The 22,419-nt window shown below is 42.7% G+C and overlaps 1 protein-coding gene across 4 annotated transcripts in view; it reads right to left on the bottom strand.

Annotated features, from left to right (window-relative positions):
- Positions 1 to 13,958, bottom strand: part of FOCAD (focadhesin) — a 214,120-nt gene extending 200,162 nt beyond the window's left edge. For 3 of the 4 annotated variants that reach the window (XR_013232617.1, XM_077345182.1, XM_077345183.1), the window contains exons 1-5: positions 13,808 to 13,958; positions 12,206 to 12,295; positions 9,265 to 9,339; positions 7,369 to 7,523; positions 5,457 to 5,561 (exon numbers count right to left, since the gene is read on the bottom strand). Coding sequence is in view for 2 of the 4 variants with exons in the window: in XM_077345182.1 (XP_077201297.1) it covers positions 5,457 to 5,561; positions 7,369 to 7,523; positions 9,265 to 9,339; positions 12,206 to 12,262 (392 nt within the window). In the remaining 2 variants the exon portion in view is untranslated. Of the gene's footprint in view, positions 1 to 5,456; positions 5,562 to 7,368; positions 7,524 to 9,264; positions 9,340 to 12,205; positions 12,296 to 13,676; positions 13,704 to 13,807 lie in introns of those variants that run through there. The other variant, XR_013232618.1, reaches the window with a different exon arrangement.
- Positions 13,959 to 22,419: the final 8,461 nt, after the last annotated feature.

The raw sequence follows: 22,419 nt of genomic DNA, 5'->3' as shown, positions 1-22,419 counted from the left end.
TAATGTGGCTGATCTGGTCAACAATCATGCCACTGCATTCAGTACCACTTTTTCCCAATAATCTTCAAAGACTGCCCCAAGTAAAGCATATTGCAATGCTCTAACTTTGAGGTTACTGATGTGGATCAGTGTGACCAGCTGGGCTGCGATCAGAATGCAATTTCTTCTGGTTCTACACCTCCAGATCTCTGATGATAAATCTCAGAGGAGCATGCTTATTGTGAAATCTGAATATTACCTGTGTGCAAATACAACTTGGATTTTGCAAATTCAATTAAGATTTGTTTGAACACCCCCATGAGATGTTTCACACACACAGCAGCTATAACTAGCCATGGGTCATAGGGCCATGATTACATAATGCTTTTAGACATCAAAATGAATAATAAAAATTAAGACATTCTCAATCCACAGTGGAAATGCAAATACATTGATGGGTTGCTTTGGGATACCTCCTACCCTATTGACCATCTGAGCAGCGTTATGAGACACACAAAGATGTAGTTCAGTCTAAAAGCCTATCCAAGATAATTTTAGGCCATCAACCCATTAGAAAGCCTATGTAAATAAGTGTTTACAGGTCCAATTCTCATTATGTCAAGAGTCAGTGCTGAAATAGTCCCAGACAAGAAACATTTTAACAGAAGATTAAAACAAAAGTGAATTATCTGCAACCTTTAAGCCACCCCAACCCCAGTTACGTCGATTGGAGAACTACAATTTGATTTACATCATAAATTCAGCCACAAAGCCAGATTGCTTTTCCTGTATGGGCCAACAATGTTAGTAGTCACCGGGAATTTCCATGTATACAAGCTGTGACCCCAGTTCTTCCAATAATACAGCACCAGCATTTTCACATAAGCATTTTTCTACCTGCCTTGAATTTTAATTCCACAATTTGGTGACAGGCCAAGGGGACAGGAAGATGAGCAGATAGGATAATAGAAACATGCTTTCAGATATTAGCACAAGAGTCCATGTGAAGAGAGCTCAGGGTAACTTGCTCACTCCCCTTCATGAATCTCACTAGTTATCCAAACAATTAGGCTCGCTTGGCTTAAGCCACATTACAGGGTTGTAGTGAGGATAAAATAAGGGAAGTGAAAACCATCTATGCATCTGAACTCCTTTGAAGAATGGTAGGATAAAAATGAAAGCATCACCAAATGCCCATTCTGTTTTGAGAATAATAATTTTTTTAAATTGTATATAGGACTAGGGACATTACAAATAACACCACATCCAGTATCTTCGTAATCCGTTCAACAGCCCTGTAAATGTAGCATAGTTTTATTGTCTTCATCTGCAGATGGTTGTCTAATAGTTTACTTAAGGATGCCCAGTGAAACTGTGACCAATTTGAACCATCAGCTTCCCACCTAACAAGTAAAACTCTAAGAATTTATTATCCAAAATGAAGGAAATTAAAGGGGGGATATAAGCAGAGTGCTTTAGCATTCATTTGGCTGCTTGGAAACAATAGCTATCATTTTGCCAGAACTCTGCTCCATTTATTTTTATTCCATATAAACAGTTCCTAATTTCTTAAGCACAGCTGGGATAGCGCAGGCCAAGGAAAACAAATTTACAATATAATGCTACAGGTGGCTGAAATCATGCCTACCTGCCTCATTTGTCTCATGGACTTGTTCAACCTTTGGCCCAACCAGACATCACACATGGACATAAGGTTAACATAGGGCCCCAAAAACATATCTGATTCCCTGGATGTGGGAAGGACATCACTTGTGAAAGTCAGGCCTGTGCATACAGGATTCAATATCCACAGACCAAATGCAAACATTACACAGCTCTTTGGACTGAGGATGTCAAACTCTAGGTGCAGCCTGGAGTTCTCCTGGAATTATACCTACACTTATACCTACTTCTACTCCTACACCTACTCCTACTACAGAGTTCAATTCCCCTGGAGAAAATGCCTGCTTTGTAGGCTGGACCCTATGGCATTATATCCCATTGACATCCCTCCCCTCCACAAACTCGATCCAGCCTAGGCTCTGCCCTAAACCTCATGGAATTACCCAACCCAGAGTAGACATCTCTGCTGTGGATACTCAACAGGTCTCTAAAGGTTGGACTGGTATACCACTGGGCAAGGCAATGAGATGGCTTCACACAGTGTATCATACCTATGCGGACAAAAGATACAACTGGCCTTCTACGAACCTCCTATGGATATGCAAGCTACACATATCCATCAACAAAATACTGACAAAGGAGATCCAGAAGACTGGCTGCCCAAATGCTTCTGATAAGAACTGTACAGGAAAACCAAACCAAAAATTTGAATTACTGGCAAACCTGGAAAAACTATACCAAATCGCCTTTTTAATGGGGTATAGCAGCCAAGTTTCTTTTAAAAGGTTTTCCAGGAGAAGATAAGCCAAGATGTACCAGGATATTGATCAGATTAATCAGTATGGAATCAATTCATGGAGACTGTCATGGATTAATCATTATTGAATTAATTTTACAGAGCTTAGAGCGCTGTACAGAAGCCGGATCACAATTCAATATCTTTTTTGTTTAAGTCCAACGTAGCAGCAGTTAAATTATTCTGGACCCATGAAGGCTCAAACGGAAGGGTTTCAAAAGGGTTTCTTGGCTCGGATTCAGACCTGCCATTCCAGGCGGGGGGGGGGGGGGTGTTGGGGCCACCACTGACAACTCTTTCTCAATTTTAAAAGAGCAAGAAAACTATCAGACAATGTCTCTCATGAGATCTCTTTCAGGACAAAGGTGGCATCTTATTGGGAAACAATGTTTCTGCACGTCTGCAGGATCCAAGCTACAAAGGACAGGACAGGTTATCACTGACCCTTTGAATTAAGTCAGGAAAGAAGACGCCTTACAGCTACTGAATTTAATAAATTTAGAACTCATTTTTGTACCCGTGCCTGTGTCTACAAAAACACTAGCAGCCATACCACACAGCAATAGCTTTTTTAATAATCAAAATATAGAAGAAAATCAAAACACAATTCCCAAAGGCCTGAAAAAGCAGGATGGTTTTCATCTTTAAAATAAATACTGAGAACAACACAGATGACCGTTATCAGAATCCTGAGGCCTAGTCCCAGCCTTTTATTTACTTCCTTCAATTATACCGTACTACTCTCTCCAAAATTGGTTTACAACATTCTGGCCCCTTCATTTTATCCTCACAACAACCCCGAGGAGGGTTAGGCTGAGAGCGTGTGAATGGCCCAAGGTCACCAAGGCTTTGCACTAAGGCTCTCCCCTTTGTACCTTTAACTACTAAGATTTATTCATATTTAAAAACTGCTCAGGGTCGTTTACAGCTTCCACCAGCTGCCACTATCCAGCTGGCAATTTATCCAGATGATGGAATATATGGGGGGAGGGAACCTAGACGAGGAAAAATATAGGGAGAGAGGCGAAGAGGGAGGCCCATGTACTTCTGATCTGCTCCAGCCTCCACCATTGGCCTAGCGGAAGAGTGCCATTCTACAGACGGTTCAGAACTTTGATACGTCTGTCATCGCCCAGATCTCAGCTGGCTGGAGCCAAGGCTGAAAATGTTTCCTTTCTGGTCAAGGCCAGCCAAACCTCTTTGAAGCCAGGGATCATCAACAAATTTGTATTTGCAGAGTGCAATGCTCTTCGGGGAACATATTGGGAGAGGCGGTCCCTCCCTTAATTAATTCCAGTTACAGGATACAGTACAATAAAAGTGCAACTTTGTGCTTTCCAGCCTTTAAAAAAAATTAGTGATTGTTTGTCCTTCATGTAAAAACAAACTAATACCGTTCATAGTCATCAGCCTTCCTTGCCTCAGGGGAAAACCCCTTTCAGCCACCAGAATATGGTGATCGTTTCAGATAAACACCATGGAACTTGCCTGGAAACTGAGATCATTCGTTCTGTATGGTCACAGAGTGTGTCTCCCTGTGGTTTCTTCCAAGTTTCTAGGAAATTTGAGTGACAACACTCCTCCACCCCCACCCCATTAAAAGCCAGCTCCTACAAGACCTTGCAGCACTTCTGGAAAACAGTCATTGTTCAAACTCAATCTTTGGCAGGCTTCCAGAACAAGGGAGGCACAGAGTTTGGGGTAGACAACTAAGTATGCTCGTGCACTCCTTTGGGAGAGACAGGAACTGTAACTGCACCTTGTTGACAGTACAGACGATGATTTCAACAGGCCATACCAGAACAGATGTTCTCCTCACCAGATAATAGAAACTACTACGTTTCCTTGCATTATTCATTTGATCTGTAGCCTGTCCTTCCTTCAAGAGGCTCAGCAAAGAATACATGGCTCTTCCCTCTGCCAGTTTATCTTCATACCACCCCTGCAAGGATGGGTAACAGTAACTAGCCTAAGGTCTCCCAAAGAATGAGAACTGAGTAGAGACCTCCTGTGGTTCACAGTACCACTGTCAACTTGTTCAGCAGCTTGATGCATGCAGGATTTAATACTTTAGCCTTCTTACAGTCCCTGCTCTATTTTCTCATCCATCTTTCCTTCCCCTGTCCACTCCCGCTTTCTGTTTTGACATTGAGGGGTTTCACCTCCTCACTGACAGACTATGGACTCTCTAAGGAGACAAGCTTCAACAACATCAACCATGAAATGTTGCAGTCATTAAAATACATAAACTATCTTCTAGGCAGAGATAGACTGTTTGAATCCTGTTCCTCCATGATGTAGTCCAACACTCTGACCACTAGAGCAATGATAGATCTAAAATTATGCCTAAAATGATTGCAGGACCTTATCTAGACACTGAAGCAGCATTATAGGCACATCATCATTTAACATGAATTAAAGTTCAAGAAAAATCGACTGTCCCCTAACAGAGGTTTTCTATGTTTTCTGCAATGCCCCACCCACGTTCTTAAAATACTTGGTGGGCACCAAAGTATTGGCAGATTTTTTAAAATATTGCTTTGGTAACAGCTCTCACTACAGCAGAAGGACCTTCACAGTGTGACTAAAGGTAAACTACAGGTGTAGCGGCCATTTTGTGGCTGTACCCACCACCCTGTCTCAAAATTCCAACTATAACCACAAGTTCAAATGGCAAGGAATTCGGATACTGTCTGGAACCAGAGCCTTCACATGCCTCCAGCTCCATCACCAAAGCACAGCAGATTGACAAGGTCAAACCCCTGCCGAGCAATGGCCACCATTCTGGGATCACTGAATTTTTCAGCGTGGGTGCAGGCAACACCATTGTACAGCGAGTTCATTAAGTATGTGGGATTCGCCAGCCAAAGTGTTTGCAAGATAAAGTAAAAGTTCTTAATCTCTGTAGATGCTTGCAACATACACATGATTTTATTTCTTTGGGATGTGTATATTACTACCTCCAGAACCATTTCTATGCAGTTCTCAAACACAAAGCCACATAAAAATAATCTTGACACCATTCAAAATAGCATTGAAACTTCTCAGATCAGCATACCTGATTGCATGCAATTCTCCCAGTTGGTCCTCCTCACTTTTGGTCACTTTCTGTGCTTCCATTTCCAGCAGCTTTACAATGGTTTTTATCAAGCCATGGACATTCCTAAGAAAACACAATATTACCATCAAAACTATTTCTCTGCAGAGCTCCCAAGAGATTCTTGACAGCTGCAACACCCACTTCTAGTCAGCAATAATTCATTCGTCTGTTGTTTATAGCAGATACAAAGGAGGGTGGGGTGACTACCTATTTAGACTACCCGCACTGAGTCTAGATAGCTGCATTGTCTCTTCAGCAGGGTGAGGGTGGCTCATTCACCTGAAGTCTGCACTCAAATTCCACAGCATCCAGGCTCAAACCACACGGTTGACAAAAAGTCTGAAAACAGCACACATTCCTTGAGAATTTTTGGACTAAGTGACGTTAGACATGAGAAAATTCAGACAAACACAATTTTCTGAATGGGAGTGGAAAAGATGTTTTGAATGGTACAAGTCCTGGAAACTCCAGTTCTGGGGTCACTACCATGACACCTTAATATAGCACAGGTGGAAAACCAAATTACAATCCCTGAGCAAGAAAACAAGTTAGTGTTCTCTAGGCAAAATGTAGGAAACCCTTTAAGTTTCTGTTGCACCTTAGCTGGTCTTCTTTTCACCCTTTACCTGTTTACTTTCACTGAACCCCCCACTCACATGCCCCAGCCATCACAGAACATGAGATACAGGGTATAAAGGCTTCCATTTATCTCCAACAGACATGCCCCAATGTTACAATTGTCAAACACATATTCTTAAATCACAGAAAATTCTGTTGGCCTGTTAGGATTTTAACATTTACTCAAGACAAGAAAGGCTTGATGATTTTTCTCCTTACAGCAGTGAAGTTCTGGGTTAAACCTGGGAGCCAGTCTGGTGTGTTCTTTTACCTGTGGTTTATCAATCACTTTTATTATCCTGCTTTCCCTCCAGGTTGGTCTTCCCCTCCTTCCTTCTGGTCTCACAAACACCATGAGGAAGATAAGGCAGACAAGAGGGCATACACTGCCTGCAGTCATTCGTCACGCTTAAGAGTCAAGTCAAGATGTGAACTCAGGACCTCCCGGTCCATCACCCCAACCACCGCCTTACTCTGAATCTCTAACAAGCCCTTTGGAACGTAGAGCAGAGCGGTTTGTGAAAAACAGACTGTGTTATTCTTATAGTCAGAACAACTTGCTGAATTCTTGCCCTCGAATGAAGTATAAGGTAGCAACCCTCAAAACACTTTCCTGGGAGTGAGACCCAATAATTAAAATTGGATTCTAATTGCTTCCCAAGTATCCCAAGTCATCATGCTTGCACAGAAAACCTTAGAAATAGCACTAGCAGGGAGCTCCCATGGCTCATATGTGAAAAACTCCAAGCCCATATAGCACTTTGAAAAATCATGATTTCTGAGCCTCAACAATTGGATTACATGTATTCCAACTGTTCTGAATAATTTCTAGAGCCATTTCTAGGCCATTTCTCCTAGTCCCAGGCCTCCACTTGAGAGAAACAGAAGTCTAAAACCTGCCAAATATCAAAGACAGCAGAACGGAGAGTCCGGGTGTTGGGGTTTAGGGATTACAGAACTGAAGGCAGATATGAAAATTCTGTGTCAAGGCTAGCCTCTGAGAATTCACACATCCAATATAAGGTGAGAAGGTTAGCACTTTACAAAGGTAGCATTATCCAAGGCTTACTGTTCTCCCCACAGTATAGGTTTTGCCACAATGCTTCCATGCTGCAGCGCATACTCCTAGCAGAACCAGCAGAGTGTCTCCTTGGACATGGTACTCTGCTTGCAGGAAGACCTAGTAAGATAAATATGCCAGAAACATGGAAAACAAACAGGCTGTAGCAGGGACAACACAAAGAACCATTACCTGGCAGAAGGAATTAGGTTGAGAGTTCCATTAAGAACGTAACTGAACTCCGCATGACCTTGTGCAGTAAGTGTGACCAGGGCCTCACAACATGCTGACCGAACCACCACATTGTCGCTGCAGCACTTTTCCCAAAGCAAGTTCAATGCAGGTGTCTGAAATTGAAAAGGGAGCAAGCAGCACTCAGAAATGCTGATTCATCAATCGATCAAAACATGGCTCCTATCATCATCTGGGCATGGAATTTATTTATTTACTATATTTCTATACCACCGTTCTCACCATTTGCCGGTTCACAGATTATAAAAACAATATCCCAATAATAAAACATTAGTTTAAAAATCCACTTAAAAACCAACAATATTTAGAATAACAATAATAAAATGGCGGTACAAATGTATAAAAGGATTCCCCTCCAACATTTCTAGTGGTTGGCGACAGTAGATATATGTGACCACTAGGGTTGGGCACTTCAGTGTCCAAAGCAGCTGTTCACTCCCGATGTTCACTCCCGATGCAGCCAGCGCCACACCGAGGGGAGGCGCAGGCAGGTGTGCACACACAGGCACCTGCAGAGGGAAGGAGCTGCAGAGGGAAGGAGCTGCAGGGGCATGGCCAATCAGGGTGCAGCCAGCTTTGCTGACTATGCCCTGATTGGCCCTATTCCAACTTGGACAGCCGGACACGTTCCACCCCCCAGGCTGTTTCACAAATATATAGAGGAACCATGGATAAGGACGTCTTTAAACTGGATTTAATGCAGTGTGTCATGAAGCCCTAGTCTTTAAAAAATATTGCCAATTGATTCTATGGAATGACCTCCATACTTCTCTTTTAGCCTTTAGAACGTTATACAAGGCCCATTTATTTATTAAGAAAATGTATATCGTCTCTTCAGAGGATGTTCAAGAGAAAATCCATAACATGTAAGGCATTTTTTAAATGCACAAAAGGGAATCTTGATCCGTGCACAAAACTTCTTTCTACTATACAATTTAATCAATGCCTAAATGTGATGGTAATCTACAAGGAGGAGTGAGGGAGACACAAACTGGAAACTTTTATGAAAACTGCAGATTCAGCAATTACGCCTCCAGCTAGGGACGCCCACTTTCATGTGAGGGGGCTCCCCCCAGAATTATCCTCATCTCCAGTCTACAGTTCCCCTAGAGAAAAATGATGCTTTGAAGGGTGTGTTGGATAGCATTATATCCCATTGAAGTCCCTCCCCTCCCCAAACCCCACCCTCCTCAGACTCCACCCCCAAAAAAACTTGCAGGTCTTTTCCAACCTGAGTTGGCAAGCCTATGAATGGCGGCCTCCCCTCCTTCATTCTGTCCTCACAATCAACCCGTACCCCACTGATGTTCCTGTCATCCCCAAGCCCCCCCCCCCCAATCTTCAGGGATCTCCAAAACCAGGGTTGGCAGTTCTACCACCCTGTTCCTCACTAGACTTGGCCGCTCTGTTTTTAGACCTTTTCCAAGTTAAAACTGAAGTAGAACATCATATAGAACCCACATAATTTTAAAAAGAAGGACAAGGGCAAGGGAAGGATCCATTCCTCTCTAGTAAGAAAGTACCTAGTTAATTTAAGCTTTCTGAAATACATAAAACTGAAACATCTTGTTTTCTTAAGAGAACAGTAGTGGCATGAGGAACTGCCTGAAAAGTTTCTTGGCATTCTTACAGTCTTGCTGGTGTATACTGATCCAAGCCTGTCCATCGCTATCATAACACAGTCCTCTACTCTAAGCGTTCTTTCTCTACAAAGAATTAGCGTTCCCAGGATCACACACAAAAGCACATCCATGATTCATCAATCATGCAAACACAGCAAAGCAGACTCCCAAAGTGATGGAAGGAAAAGAAAAGGGGACGAGCGAACCGACAAACCTGGTTTGTTGACTGACTTATCTTCTCAGACGACACATTTTCTTTCAGCACAGCAGCAACAAGGTGGCTCACAGCCTATGCAGAAAACATAAATCACTAAAAAGGCAATTGGAGGTATGCCCATTATCACTGATGGCACAAACTACTTGAGTGACAGCACCATATAGTTCCAACAGGAGTTCCAGAATTCCTTACAGTGTCTTAGAGAAGCAGTCTTCAAGCTACAAGGTCATGCCACTCCAGTGGGTCATGGAGACCTTTCCTGCTGAGCTGCCAGACTTATACAGCTGCCAATTTTTGCTGCCTTCTAGAAGAACCTCCTGCATGGACTGCAAGGATGCCATGAACCCTTCCTCTTTTTGCACACATGGTGAGAACAGCGGCAGGATCACAAGGCATGGTCACTCAGTGGTGGACAGGATTCTTCCATGGCCCTGGCCATTGGTTTGTTCCTCACTGTGGTACTTGATTTCATTTCTTATATCTAGCTTTTTTGGCCTGCTGCCCATGGTTCCGGTCTTGACATCCATGAGGTCATAATTCTGGCTCCCCCTTTTCCTGTCACAAGACACTGTCATGTAGCTTCCTGTTACATAGCAGCAGCACTGAATGAGTCCCGCTCTGGAAAAATCACTGTCATAGGGGATACTGGGGCATAACCTCATAGATCAGTGGTCCCCAACCCCCCGTCCGGAGACCAGTACCGGTCCATGAATCAATCAGTACCGGGCTGTGGCTCCTCCTCGTCCTCCCTCCTGGCTGCTGCCTCAGGGGCTGCCCTGCCACTCTGCCACTGGCTCACCTTTAGTGCTCTCCAGCGGCCGCCATGGCCAGGCTCCCCCTCGGCATGGCACTGCGCAGCTACTGCTGGCAGCACCTCCCAAGCAGGCGGCGGGAAGTCAGGGGCGCTGGTGGGAAAGCAAGTGGAACGGGCTCAGGCGGTGCCGACATTCCTCGGCAAAAGACTCCCCCCCCCTTCGGGCCTCAGTAAAATTGTCAAGTGTTGACCGGTCCCTGGTGATAAAAAGGTTGGGGACCACTGTCATAGATAATCTAATAGTTGCAACATCCTCTGCAACCTCACAAGGAATCCTTTGCAAATCACAAAGACAAAATATTCCTAAGAATACTGCTGACTCAGCCAATCTCTTGGGGCTTCTGTGCTGCTGGGCAAGCCCTTGATGCTGGGAGAGACTAAAGAAAATTCAGGCTATTGATGTATCACTGGCAAACGACCCATTATGAAACACCATGCTCACAGCCAAATTATTTTGGAGGTGCTAAAAAAACCACCCTTAAATATGGACAGATTGAGCCTACCCTATGGACAAACTAGATAAGCAATAATTTCTACCCAAACTAAACAATGGACTTATGATTCAAGGCTGGGAAAATCCTCTTTTTACACTGGAAGGCCTTGTATTTACTATTCATTAGCCAAAAAAAGGCCAAGCTTGTTGGCTTGTTCCTTATGCCTCCCTCATGCTTGATTTCTCTTTCTAATTGTCAGCTTTTTTGGCCAGCTCCCCCTTCTCAAAACAGCAATTCCAAGAACCATACATCGCCATTCATTCCTATAAAAAAAAGTATGCATTCAGTTGCCTAGAGTCAAACAGAATGATGTATTCAGAAACACCACCAAGAAATACACGAATCACGCATCCTGCTGCTATCTGTATGGCCTCATTCAGGCTTCCATTCAGGCCAGACCCACCTGGCCTCAGAAGATGAACTCTGTTGTGCATCTTTAAACCCTTCTCTCGGATACTCTTTAGGAGAGCCATGAAAAGTGGCCACTGTATATGCAGCAATGGTCATTCTCACCACAGGCCAAATGTCAAAAACACATGAGACAGGGATACAACAGCTCCGCCAACCACATGGAATACTGTGAGCACCTGACATTTTTAAAATATACTTTGCTTATTTACAGTAACTGTACCCTGCTTTATCTTCTCACACTCCAACTAGCTATATCACTACAGCAGCTTCACCTTCAAAATGTTCATATGCCAAAATGATCCAGCAGCCCTTTTACAATACAATGCCATAACCATCAGAATAAATGATAAAGCACTTTTGAGTTATGAAACGGCTTTACATCATTGTGTAATTCTTATTATAGTCTGTATGTAGCAGATCGGGGACAGAGGCCACCATAACCAAGTGGAAAGGCAACCAAGTATCAGAATGTAAGACCACTGTTGGATCAGAATAAAGGTCCACTTATCCCAGTATTCTGTTTCCAGCAGTAGCCAGCTTGTCACCTCTGGAAAAAAACAAAAGCAGCTCATGAAAATAACAGCTTTTCCTGACTTCTTCAGGAAATGCAGCTTCTTTGTTATGAAATGCCCAGAGTAAAAAGCAACAACCAACATGAAGCCACCCCCTGCCTTTAAATGGACTTTTTGAGATTCTGCAGATAGCTGCTTTGGGAGTTTTCCTGATAAAAAGGGGGAAAATCCTCTATGTATTTTTCTTAACTGGTGCTTCAAACTCTCAGTTATTTCCAAAGCCTCACAGAAAATCATAAGGAACAATGACACAAGAGTACATTTAAGGGTACAGATGTGAACTGTACAGTTTCTTCTCTCTTGCAGCCTTATGGTTTGGTGACTTGCTTTTTGCTAAGTCTCACATGAGTACACAGGCGCGCACGCGCACGCACGCACGCGCGCACACACACACACACACACACCCCTTAAGGCTCTTCACAGCTGGGGATTGATTCAGTTTTCTCAGATCATCTATTATAGTAGCATGCTCTGTTCAAAGGTCTTGTTCTGCATCCTCATAATAATTCCAGAAAACAAAAGAGGAGACCAGTGGCATCTCAGAAACTAACACAATTTACCCCAGTGTAGGCAAAACAGAGTTCATCAGAGTATCCCAGGCTTGTAATACATGGCTTTAAAAAATACCAACCAGACAGTTACTTCACCTGTGACTGTATAAGGGTGTTAGGAAAATCAAACCTCTTTCTGATTTCTTCTGCCATCACTGTACCTGTTACCTGAAGCCCATTCAGTTTCTGCAGTACAGAAAACAACAGTGTATGATAATATAGAGCAGATACCCATTAAATAGGTTACAATGTAAACAATATTCATACAGAAAAACCAAGTCCAGTGGCACCTTTAAGACCAAGAAAGTTTCATTCAAGGTATGAGCTTTCGTGTGCAAGTATACTTCTTTGGATACAGAAAGCTTATACTTTGAACAAAATGTCATTAGTCCTAAAGGTGCCACTGGACTCAGACTTGGTTCTGCCTGCTTCAAACCAGCACAGCTACCCATCTTGAATCAATATTCACATGGGACAGTAGAAATCCTGGGCAGATGAAAAGCAAACGTCCCTATATTAGGATAAAGCATGTAGGATAAACCCATCGTGGTTATCAGAGATGTTAAGCTCATGTAGTAACATAGGGGATGTTTTAAGACATGTATATTGAAGACTGTCAGAAAACTCAATGATGATTGGTCTGGATGTGCATGAATATTTCACAGTGAAACTGAATATGCATGGATGCAGTAGGAAAAGAAGTTGCCTTTACTACTTGTAGCCCTGTACTTTAGTATGGCACACTTTTGCAAGCACATTTCTACAGCTTGTAATATGCACCCCATACTTTGGGATGTTTTGAACACTTCAATTGCCATAATTGACTTCCCTTAAACTCACAGAATCATAGTTGGAAGGGACCTCCAGCATCCTCTAGTCCAACCCCTGCACAATGCAGGAACTCACACCTACCTGCCCACCCACAGTGGCCTCAATTTCATGCCCAAGTGATTCCTCCCAGGATCTAGCCTGGCCTGGAGGAAATTCACCTACCATCCCAGTGGCGATCAACAATCCCCTGGATATATAAGGAAGGGCTACAAGAGACAAACACTGGCACATCCCTTCCTGTGCACCCACTCACCATCTGCCTAAATTTGCAAAATTAAGATCTCTGTGAGATGACTATCTAGCCTCTGCTTAAAAACTCCCAAAGAAGGAGAACCCACTAGCATTACAACACAGGACCACAGATGGCAGGTACGTACACTGCATGACAAAAACGTTTGAGTGCATGACTCAAACTTCATCAATATCTCTTCCGTTAAAAAGGAATTTTTTGATGGTTTTAACAACCCCTTAGCAGGCATGATTGCTCCAGAAATGCATGAATTAAAAGATTAGAAAACTCGGCTTATGTTAATTAGATTTGGCCTCCCCCCCCCCCTTATCAGCGATCAAAATTTCCCCATCCGACTTGAAAGCCTGCCTCAAATATTTTAATGACACTTCAGAAGCCCCACAACCTTAACCAGACAAGTCAAGGTCCAAGAGGATCTCACGCAGCTTCACCGCAAAATAGAAGAGCAAAAAAGTTTGACATCATCCCCCCCTCCCCCACACCCACCGACTTGTAGGTTTCTGGGGCGGCGTTCAGTTCTGCCTCCTAACCAAGGCTAAGCTATTCGAACACTGAAGCCGCCAACATTCTAAACAAGCATTCCAAAGCCAGGGAGAAAACTCCCTGCAGCCACCAACCTGGGCTACGTTCTGTCCCACTCAGCACCAACATTCCACGGCGACGTGTTGCAGGAGCGCAGACTCAGAAGCTGCCGCGTTCCCTCTCACTGACAAATGAACCGCGAAGAAAGGGCGCTTTGGCTTCATTGTTGTTACTGAGCATGCCCAAGAGATGGAACATGCGCATTTTGAAAAACGAAGTCTCCAAACTGCTCAGACTTTATCGGGTGGGTTTTTTAGCGAGATGCTGGAAATAAACGGTCAAGGGCGTATAATGTATATGTAGATGTAAGCGGGTAGCCGTATTGGTCTGAAGCATCAGAACAAATTTTGAGCCCAGTAGCACCTTTAAAACCAACAAAGTTTTATTTCGTGTTGAAAGCTCATCTCATGAATAAAACTTTGTTGGCCTTAAAGGTGCTACTGGACTCAAAGTTTGTTCTGTATAGTTAACTAGTTCACTTTATAGCAACATGCTTTGGTTAATTATATTTCTTTGTAGAATCTTAATACCATTCAAAAAATCTCCACACACAGTAATCTGAAGCATGTTTTATTACAACTGAGTTCTACAGAGTTCAATACTATTTAAACATGTATCTTTTATGCTTCTCCCTGCAAATCCTGGCAAAGAGTGTCTACTCATGGCATACACAACTGCACAGCAGCACGTGGATAATGCACTTTAGAAGTAGATGTTATTGTACCACACAGGAAAATCCAGTGAGACAAGGTAAAAGTCAGCCCAGAACAAGCATTAAACAAACAAGTACCACAAAAAACAGTGGGATGCAATAGAGACACTTGAGAACAAAATTTTAGAAATGAAAAAGTGGCACTCTTGCCCCTTTATGAAACCAGTCCAGGCCAAAATGCCTCTGGAACACCATGGATTCTGCTCTCAAGGGCTGAGTCTGATCCCCCAGTAATCCTCCATGTGCAGGCAGCTAGGTTGCCAGCCTCCAGGTGGGGGCCTGTATAGTGAAATAACAGCTTCATATTTTTTGCTTCTAACACTTTGGTTCAGGCCTGCAATTTACAAGCCAGGCTACAAAATATCTTTTTTTTTCCTGTGCAACTATTTATTCCCCAACTAAGGTGCTCACACCTGTGGCCTTGGAAGACTAGCTGAGAGAGCTCTAGCAGAGATAAGTTAACAAGCCACAGCTGTGCCCAATTAACTGTTTTGAGAATTAGGGCTTGCTAAATCAAGTCAGCATTCCAGCTCCTGATTTGTGATTGGCTGTACTTTGAGTCTTCTGACCTGACTTCAGGAATCTTACTGGTTTATTAATTAATTGGCAAGTGAACATGATTGGCTTTTGTGTTGAGAATCCCTCTTGGGATTAATCCATAAAGGAATTCAATTTGTTATGCTGTTTTTTTGCACCATCTTGTCACATCTATCTGTACCTGCAACATGTATGCTATGACCATTCTGAAACTTTGGACTCTGGACTTTGAAACTTTGCTTATGAACTTTGCTATTCCTTGTCCTTAAGTGAGTATAACAGTGTTAGTTAGCAATCATTTACAATGTTCTTATTTTCTGCACTGCTAAATATATCAATTTACTTACGTGCACCTTAATAAAAACAATTTTTGAAAGACTCTTGTCTGTTTCTTGAACAAGCTATGTGGTAACCTGTGCCTTTCTCTGTGTCACTCTACTATTCTGTTTGTGGTCTCCTAGTTCTGAATATAGTTAAGACACCTGTTAAAGTCCTTAATAGGCCCCAAAACTGTATCTGAGGAGGTGGTAAGCTACCCAATTGGGAGTTTGGGGTCTCCAGCTCTGTCTGAGCACTTGGCCCTGCCTGAGTGGAGTGTGACCACATGGTGGTTGAGCTATGGGATATACTTAGCTTGTTCTAAGTCACTTTTGAACTCTTGTGCACATTGCTAGTTGCATATTGCAGTGGTTTGTTATTTTGGTTAGTCCGTCAGGATAGGTGAGGATTTAGACCATGATCCGGAAACCCTGCAAACCATAGATGAATAGCATTTGGTAGTGGAGTCTGTCCAAACATCTTTGACTACCGTTGAGCTGCTGCTTTGGTGCATTCAATAACATCCCCCCTCTAACACCCCCTCCATAGCCTGAACCAGCCTGACCTCCATGGGGCTTGTCTAAGTTGTTGTTGTTATAATATTGCTGACCAAAGCCATTGGAGTTCTGTTGATTTAGATCCACTGTTACATGTTCAGACTGTTCTATGTATAACCCCTGCAATGTTGTATGTGAACCGCCCTGAGCTGTATGGGAGGGTGGTATAGAAATCTAATTACCAATATAATATAAATCCTCTGGTTAGAGAGGCTAAAGAGGATTTTTAAGTGGGAAAAACTCTAGCAGGCTAAAAGGCGCTCTCCTGACTTTCTTGACTTGCATCAAAATGCAGTTGCTGCTGAGGAAGATTTGCAGTGTCTGCATGCAGACTGTTGTTTTGACACCTGCTGGGAACCAGTGTGTGTTTTTGTTGTGTATATTTTAAATGGTTAACTTCCTTTTGGTTCACACATGAGGATGCACACAGAGGACTGAGTCTTGGCCTAGGATAGAGTAGTGGCTTTTTGACAATTTTGATTCTTTATTGTGAGCTCTGCATCTGGAATAATTTTTTAAATAATACTGGAAGCTTTACATTTTATGATTCTTACTTGAAGTAAAGCCCAGTGTAGTCAGGAATGCACCAGGCATTCGGTAGGGTACAGAGAGGTTTCAGACCTAGAATAAAAGTTTGCTGGTCTTAAAAGTGTCAGGGACAGGCTGGATATTAATGTGAAAGCATAATGTAGCATTCAGACTGCATTGAAGTAGCTTAAGTAATGTAAATTGATACTCTGAAGAGGTATGTGTCTTGGCATGGGAGCATTAGTAAGCTTCCCATTTGCCAGAATCCTACTTCTGGACCTGATGGGGCTCTTCAATCAAGCAAAATCAGAAAGCGGGGACAGGGAGCAATGCCATGTTTCTATGGTAAAACAACACTGATACAGGCCAATTCTTAGAGAACTGTGACCATTTCTAAGTACTAAACCATAAGTGATATTGCAGTGTCATTCCCCATCTCCTAAATGCTCCCAAGGGTTGCTAGCTAACCCTATATATTTAATACCTGGTCTCTATCTCTGTGTATAGATATAGTTGTGTCTGGTTAGAGCAGCCTTTCCCAACTTTGTTACCACAGGGAAGCCCCTGGAACATTCTTGAAGCTTCGAGAAACCCCAGAAGTTTCCCACCCCCTCCAGGCCCATCATTGCCCATTCTGGGAGGGGGGGGGAAATAGGACAACAGGACCATATATGGTCATATCACATGATAAACATTTAACAAAATTTTAAAAATATATAAAAAATAAGCACCCACCCATTCAGGAAACCCTTCCAGGGCTGTCAAGAAACACCAAGGTTTCAAAAAACCCTGGTTGAGAAAGTCCAGGGTTAGAGATTCAATTTTTGTTATGGCACAGCAACCAGGGTTGCCCCTATATTTATAGGTGCCAACTTGGGTTAGGAAATTCTTAGAGATGTGGAAATAGAGCCTGGCGAAGGTGGTGGTTGGGGTGGGGTTATCATGCCTCAGAGTTCACTTTCCCAAGCAGTCCTTAGGCTAATAAAGACTGAGTGTCTGCACTCGAAAGCTCACACCTTGAATAAATCTTTGTTGGCCTTAAAGGTGCGACTGGACTCTGATTTGATTTCATTGTGCTACTTCAGACCAACACGGCTACCCAACTGAGTCCAAAGTTATTAGAAACCGTGAAAAGAGGATAATATTAGTTTTTGTGGTAACAATAAATAGGAAATGTGGTCATCCATACATGCGAGAACAGTTCCTAAAAAGTAAGTTTGGCTTCAAACAAATTTGGCTCTTAGACCCAAACAAAATGTATCAAGGCGCTCAGTATAGCCAAAGAATTCTCAAGCTGCTAAGAAGCTCTTTTTGCCAAGTTCGGGGTTCTTTGAGAAGCAGTGATGTAGGTAGGATGTTGGACTTGATTCTGGGCAACTTGAATATGATTCCCCACTCTGCCATAAAAGGTCACCTGCTGGGTGATCTTGGGTCAGTCACACACTCTCAGCCTAACCTACCTCACAAGGTTGTTCTGAGAATAAAATAAAAGAGGACATTGTTGTGTGCTGCTTAGTGTTGCTAACTGACAGGCAGGACTGGGAGATCTCCTGGAATTACAACTGATCTCCAGACTACAGAGATATGTTCCCCTGATGTGTAGGCTATCCTCCCCCCCTCCCCCCCAGGCTTCACCTCCAAATTTCCAGCAATTTCCCAACCCGGAATTTGGACAGAAAAGCAGGGTATCAATGGTGACATTAAATACACAAAGTTTCTAAAGTGTTGTTCAGTGTGTTAAAATATCTGTGGTACATTCACAGTTTTGAAGGAATGGCCATTGATAATATCATGGCCCTGATCGTGAGACTGGAGACCTCTATTAGTCCCATCCACGGTCCCCTAAGTATAGGATATCTTCAACAGGTATCTCGGAAAAGTTGCCATATGCAGGGATCAATGCAACACAGAAAGGAGTAACACAGATTAGAATTTATTGTAGGAATCAGCTAAAGTAGAACCTGCCCCTTAAAAATATTTTTAAAGCTCTTAATCCAGGCAGTAAAATATAACTTAAGTAAAACAGACTTCGTTACTACTATCGTTAAGGGTAATTTAAAACATGGGAAAATGCTGAAATACGACCACTTATAACAGAAATGGTAGGTGACTATATATGGCTCAAATCGAGGCCAGCAGTAGCATTCATTCAAGCAGCTGCCAAAATGAGATCCAAACGAGATTAGAGGATGAAAAGGAGCCCCTAATAGAAACCCCTTCTCTGCAGTATAACTTCAGAAATAGCCAAGCCCATTCTAAAACTTGTGTCTAGGAACAAATGCTCATGTTGTGAGTCCAGGTCCTGTTAGTGAGAACTCGGAAGAGCTCCCAGCTTCACTGGAGCCTCATTTGGATGATCTATTCAAAAATGTATTGCCTCAAAAAACCCTATGAGGTCACCATAAGTCAATGGCAATTTGAGAACAGAGTTGACATCTGGGTGTGTTGCAAAGTCAATTCCCTGAACTCATTCTGTGGTAGGTGGTTCACTGTTGCTAGCGAATGGCCATTATGTCTGAAATGTCCATCTGCGAGGAGGGATGAACTACTTATTACTCAAGATCTGTGAGAGAAACATAATCATTGTCTAGGGCAAACTATAATTCACTGATGGAAATGGAATCCGTAGGTGGCATAGAAGTCATTTCATTTTCTGGGCTTCTCTAGTATTAGGCTATAATAGAGTACCCAACCCATTTGGCCTTTTCAGTCTGCTTCTTCATTTAACTGGGGTTTGTACTTTTAAGAGTCCCTTTTGAAGAAATGGGAACAAATTTGGCTGTATCTTCAAGTCTGATTGTAGATGACTAATTGTGTAGTTTGTTCTGAGAGGTTCCTGCAAGAATGTAGACATGTGTATGAGCTTGTAATTTCTGGTTGCCTTTCCATTATGCCTGTAACAGGAAGAGTTAACTTACCAAAAGAGCTACCCTAGGAAAACACTAGCCCTGTTCACATGTTATAGTGAATGCATGGACAACCTTCATGTACATGCATAAAAGGTAAAGGTAAAGGTTTCCCCTGTGCAAGCACCGAGTCATGTCTGACCCTTGGGGTGACGCCCTCTAGCGTTTTCATGGCAGACCCAATACGGGGTGGTTTGCCAGTGCCTTCCCAGTCATTACCATTTTACCCCCCCAGCAAGCTGGGTACTCATTTTACCGACCTCGGAAGGATGGAAGGCTGAGTCAACCCTGAGCCGGCTGCTGGGATTGAACTCCCAGCCTCATGGGCAGAGCTTTCAGACTGCATGACTGTTGCCTTACCACTCTGCGCCACAAGAGGCTCTTATGTACATGCATACAGCTGCTTAAAGTTTGAGTTAGACCAACAATGTTTTTATTCAAAGTATAAACTTGTGTGCGCATGAACACTTCTTCAGATACACTGAAATAGAAGTTGCCATTTCATATATAGAGAGCAGCGGTTCTCAACCTTTTCTTCGCTATCACCCCAACTTCAGTGGTGGCTGGTGCAGCAATGGCAGCAGTGTGCACACACACGCAGCACACACGCACAACAATCGAGGCGGCATGGAGGCGGCCATTGTCATGGCTCCACTGCCGCCGGCTGCCGCCTCCACCCACTGCCTCTGCCACCACCCTCCTCTACATGCCACCGTTGCCTGCCTGCCGCTGCCTGCCACCATGGCGGGCAACCTGTCGACCCCAGGGAAGGGGCCAAGTGACTCCAAATGGAGTCGAGACCCCAAGGTTGAGAACTGCTGGTATAGAGGGTGAGCAGCAAATTAGCATATTGTATAATGATGGTGTTCAATGGATGCAAGGACCAAACTGAAATAACAAGATTAATTGATATGGTCACCATTTGTTTGGGCTTAATTCCAGGGGAAAACACAGACTGATGGGCAGATGCAACTATCTGCTTGTCACAATGGGCCAAATATAAGTTTATTTTACAAATGAAACTGGGGAGCAGTACCTGGATGCTAGGTTTAAATTACACATTCAGCTATATGTCCATTGAACATACCATGAGAATAATCAGTTCACCCATGAAGCTGCCTAAATCACACCCTGTGTGCATCAAGTTCAATATTGTCTACCTAATCTGACAGTCAATCTTCAGCATTTCAGCCAAAGGTCTTTCACATCATGTTTTGCCTGGACCTTTTAACTGGAGATGCCAGGAATTGAACAAAGGACCTTCTGCATACCAAGCAGATGTTCTACTACTATGCCACAGTCCCTCCCCATGCACTACACAGATTGTATGTGTTCACTGTAACTTGTGAATATGACTTGTGTTATCATTTGTTATTGGATATGTGAATTGTCATTGTTGTCATTTTATACACAACTCAGTCTTGCATACAAATGTCACAGCATCTTACCTTTTGCATTTCATTGACTTTTGATCCTAAGGTTCTGTCCCCTATTCTGCTCGTCTGTCTGGAAGGTGCACAAGCTGATGCCAAGTATTATTGTAGACTGTGGAGTAATATTGGCTACAGTGTACTATAATTATTTGTGCTATAATCATGTTATTGGTGAAGACCGTAGAACAAAATATCTGGTGAGACTTATGAAAGGTTCTTTTGTAGTAAACCCTGGGGGGGAGGGGAGAAAGACATAAGCCAAATCTCATCAAAGTTAATGAAAGGATTCCTTTGTTTCCAGAAGCCTTCAGTTATTAATTCCAGGGAATTTGGCTTTGATTTCTGCGCTAAATAAATTCAAGAAATGAAAATGATTTTGTTAAATATGTTTGATTTTACTTATTTCAGTTAGAAAACCTGGAATTTATGCACTGATCAAAGGAAATTAAATTACCAGCATCCTGTTACAAGCACGGTCACTGTTCTGGGGAAATAAATATAGATTCCCACCAGCTACCGTTAAAGAGTGCTACCTTTGCTTTTCTTAGCTAGTGCCCTTAACAGGTATTTGAAAGTCAGAAATTAAGCAGATGCTTAATCTTCTAAAAAGAAGATACAGTGATGGGGTCTCTTAAGGGCTTAGTGGCAGAGGTTCATCTTTGCATGCAAAAGTTCCCAGGTTTGATTTTTGGTATCTCCAGTTCCTTAAATTTCAAAAAGACTAGGTATGAGTAGGTTAAGTGAAAGATCTGAGCATAAACCTTAGAGCATAAACAGTACTGGGTATAAAGCAGATAAATGGACCACCTATCCTGCAACTGTTTAGGTACATAACGGTTATGCTAGAAAAGCCAGCAATGCTGTGATTAATTTATAAATTGCTGTATCATATGGCGTGTGTGTGGTGTAGCCAGGATTATCTGGCCACCAGGCAAAAGGTGTTTGGAGGTGGTTTTGCCATTGCCTTCCTCCACATCATGAGCCCCTTGTTCCTTGGAGGTCTCCCATCCAAATACTAACCAGGGTTGACCTGGTTCTGCTTCTGAAATCTGATGAGATCAGGCTTGCTTGGGCCATCCAGGTCAAGGCAAAGTGCTGTACCATCTCATATACTGCCTTGTATCTAGCTGCTTCTGAGCCTTGGTGGCTCAATATGTTGGTTTCTAAGCCAAACACTGATCTTTTGGCCTGTAATGAGCTATTCCTTATAGCAGCTGGGATGCTTTTATCTGGTAAGAATGGAAAACACTAATTACTCCTTTTTAATATTTTTCTGAAATTTTGTATAAAACAAAGTCAGCCTTAATGCTGCCACAGAAGCTACATTAGATACTAAAGGTCAATGATGTTGAGGTAGCAATTCTGTTAACTCCATTAGAAGTCATGTCCATTTGCCTGTTAACCATAAAATGCTATTGTAAACTTTACTCTTCATTCTAAATCAATACAGTTGTATGACAATATGTCACCACTGTCCCTAAGCAGATGATAATGGCATAAGATTCAAGTTGGTATTCTGATGTCATCCTAACCCCAACAGTCTTAAAAGTAAAAATAACATGGAGACAACTTGTCTGGAATTAGTCCACTATGGAAAAGAAAACTGTACGATATTAAAATGCAGATTGTTGGTTGCTGCGAACATCTCAGCTGAAT

Source organism: Paroedura picta, chromosome 7 (assembly GCF_049243985.1).
Source record: "Paroedura picta isolate Pp20150507F chromosome 7, Ppicta_v3.0, whole genome shotgun sequence".
NCBI lineage: Eukaryota > Metazoa > Chordata > Lepidosauria > Squamata > Gekkonidae > Paroedura > Paroedura picta.
Note: the sequence above shows the minus strand (reverse complement) of the source record. Positions and strands in the feature narration are given on the sequence as shown.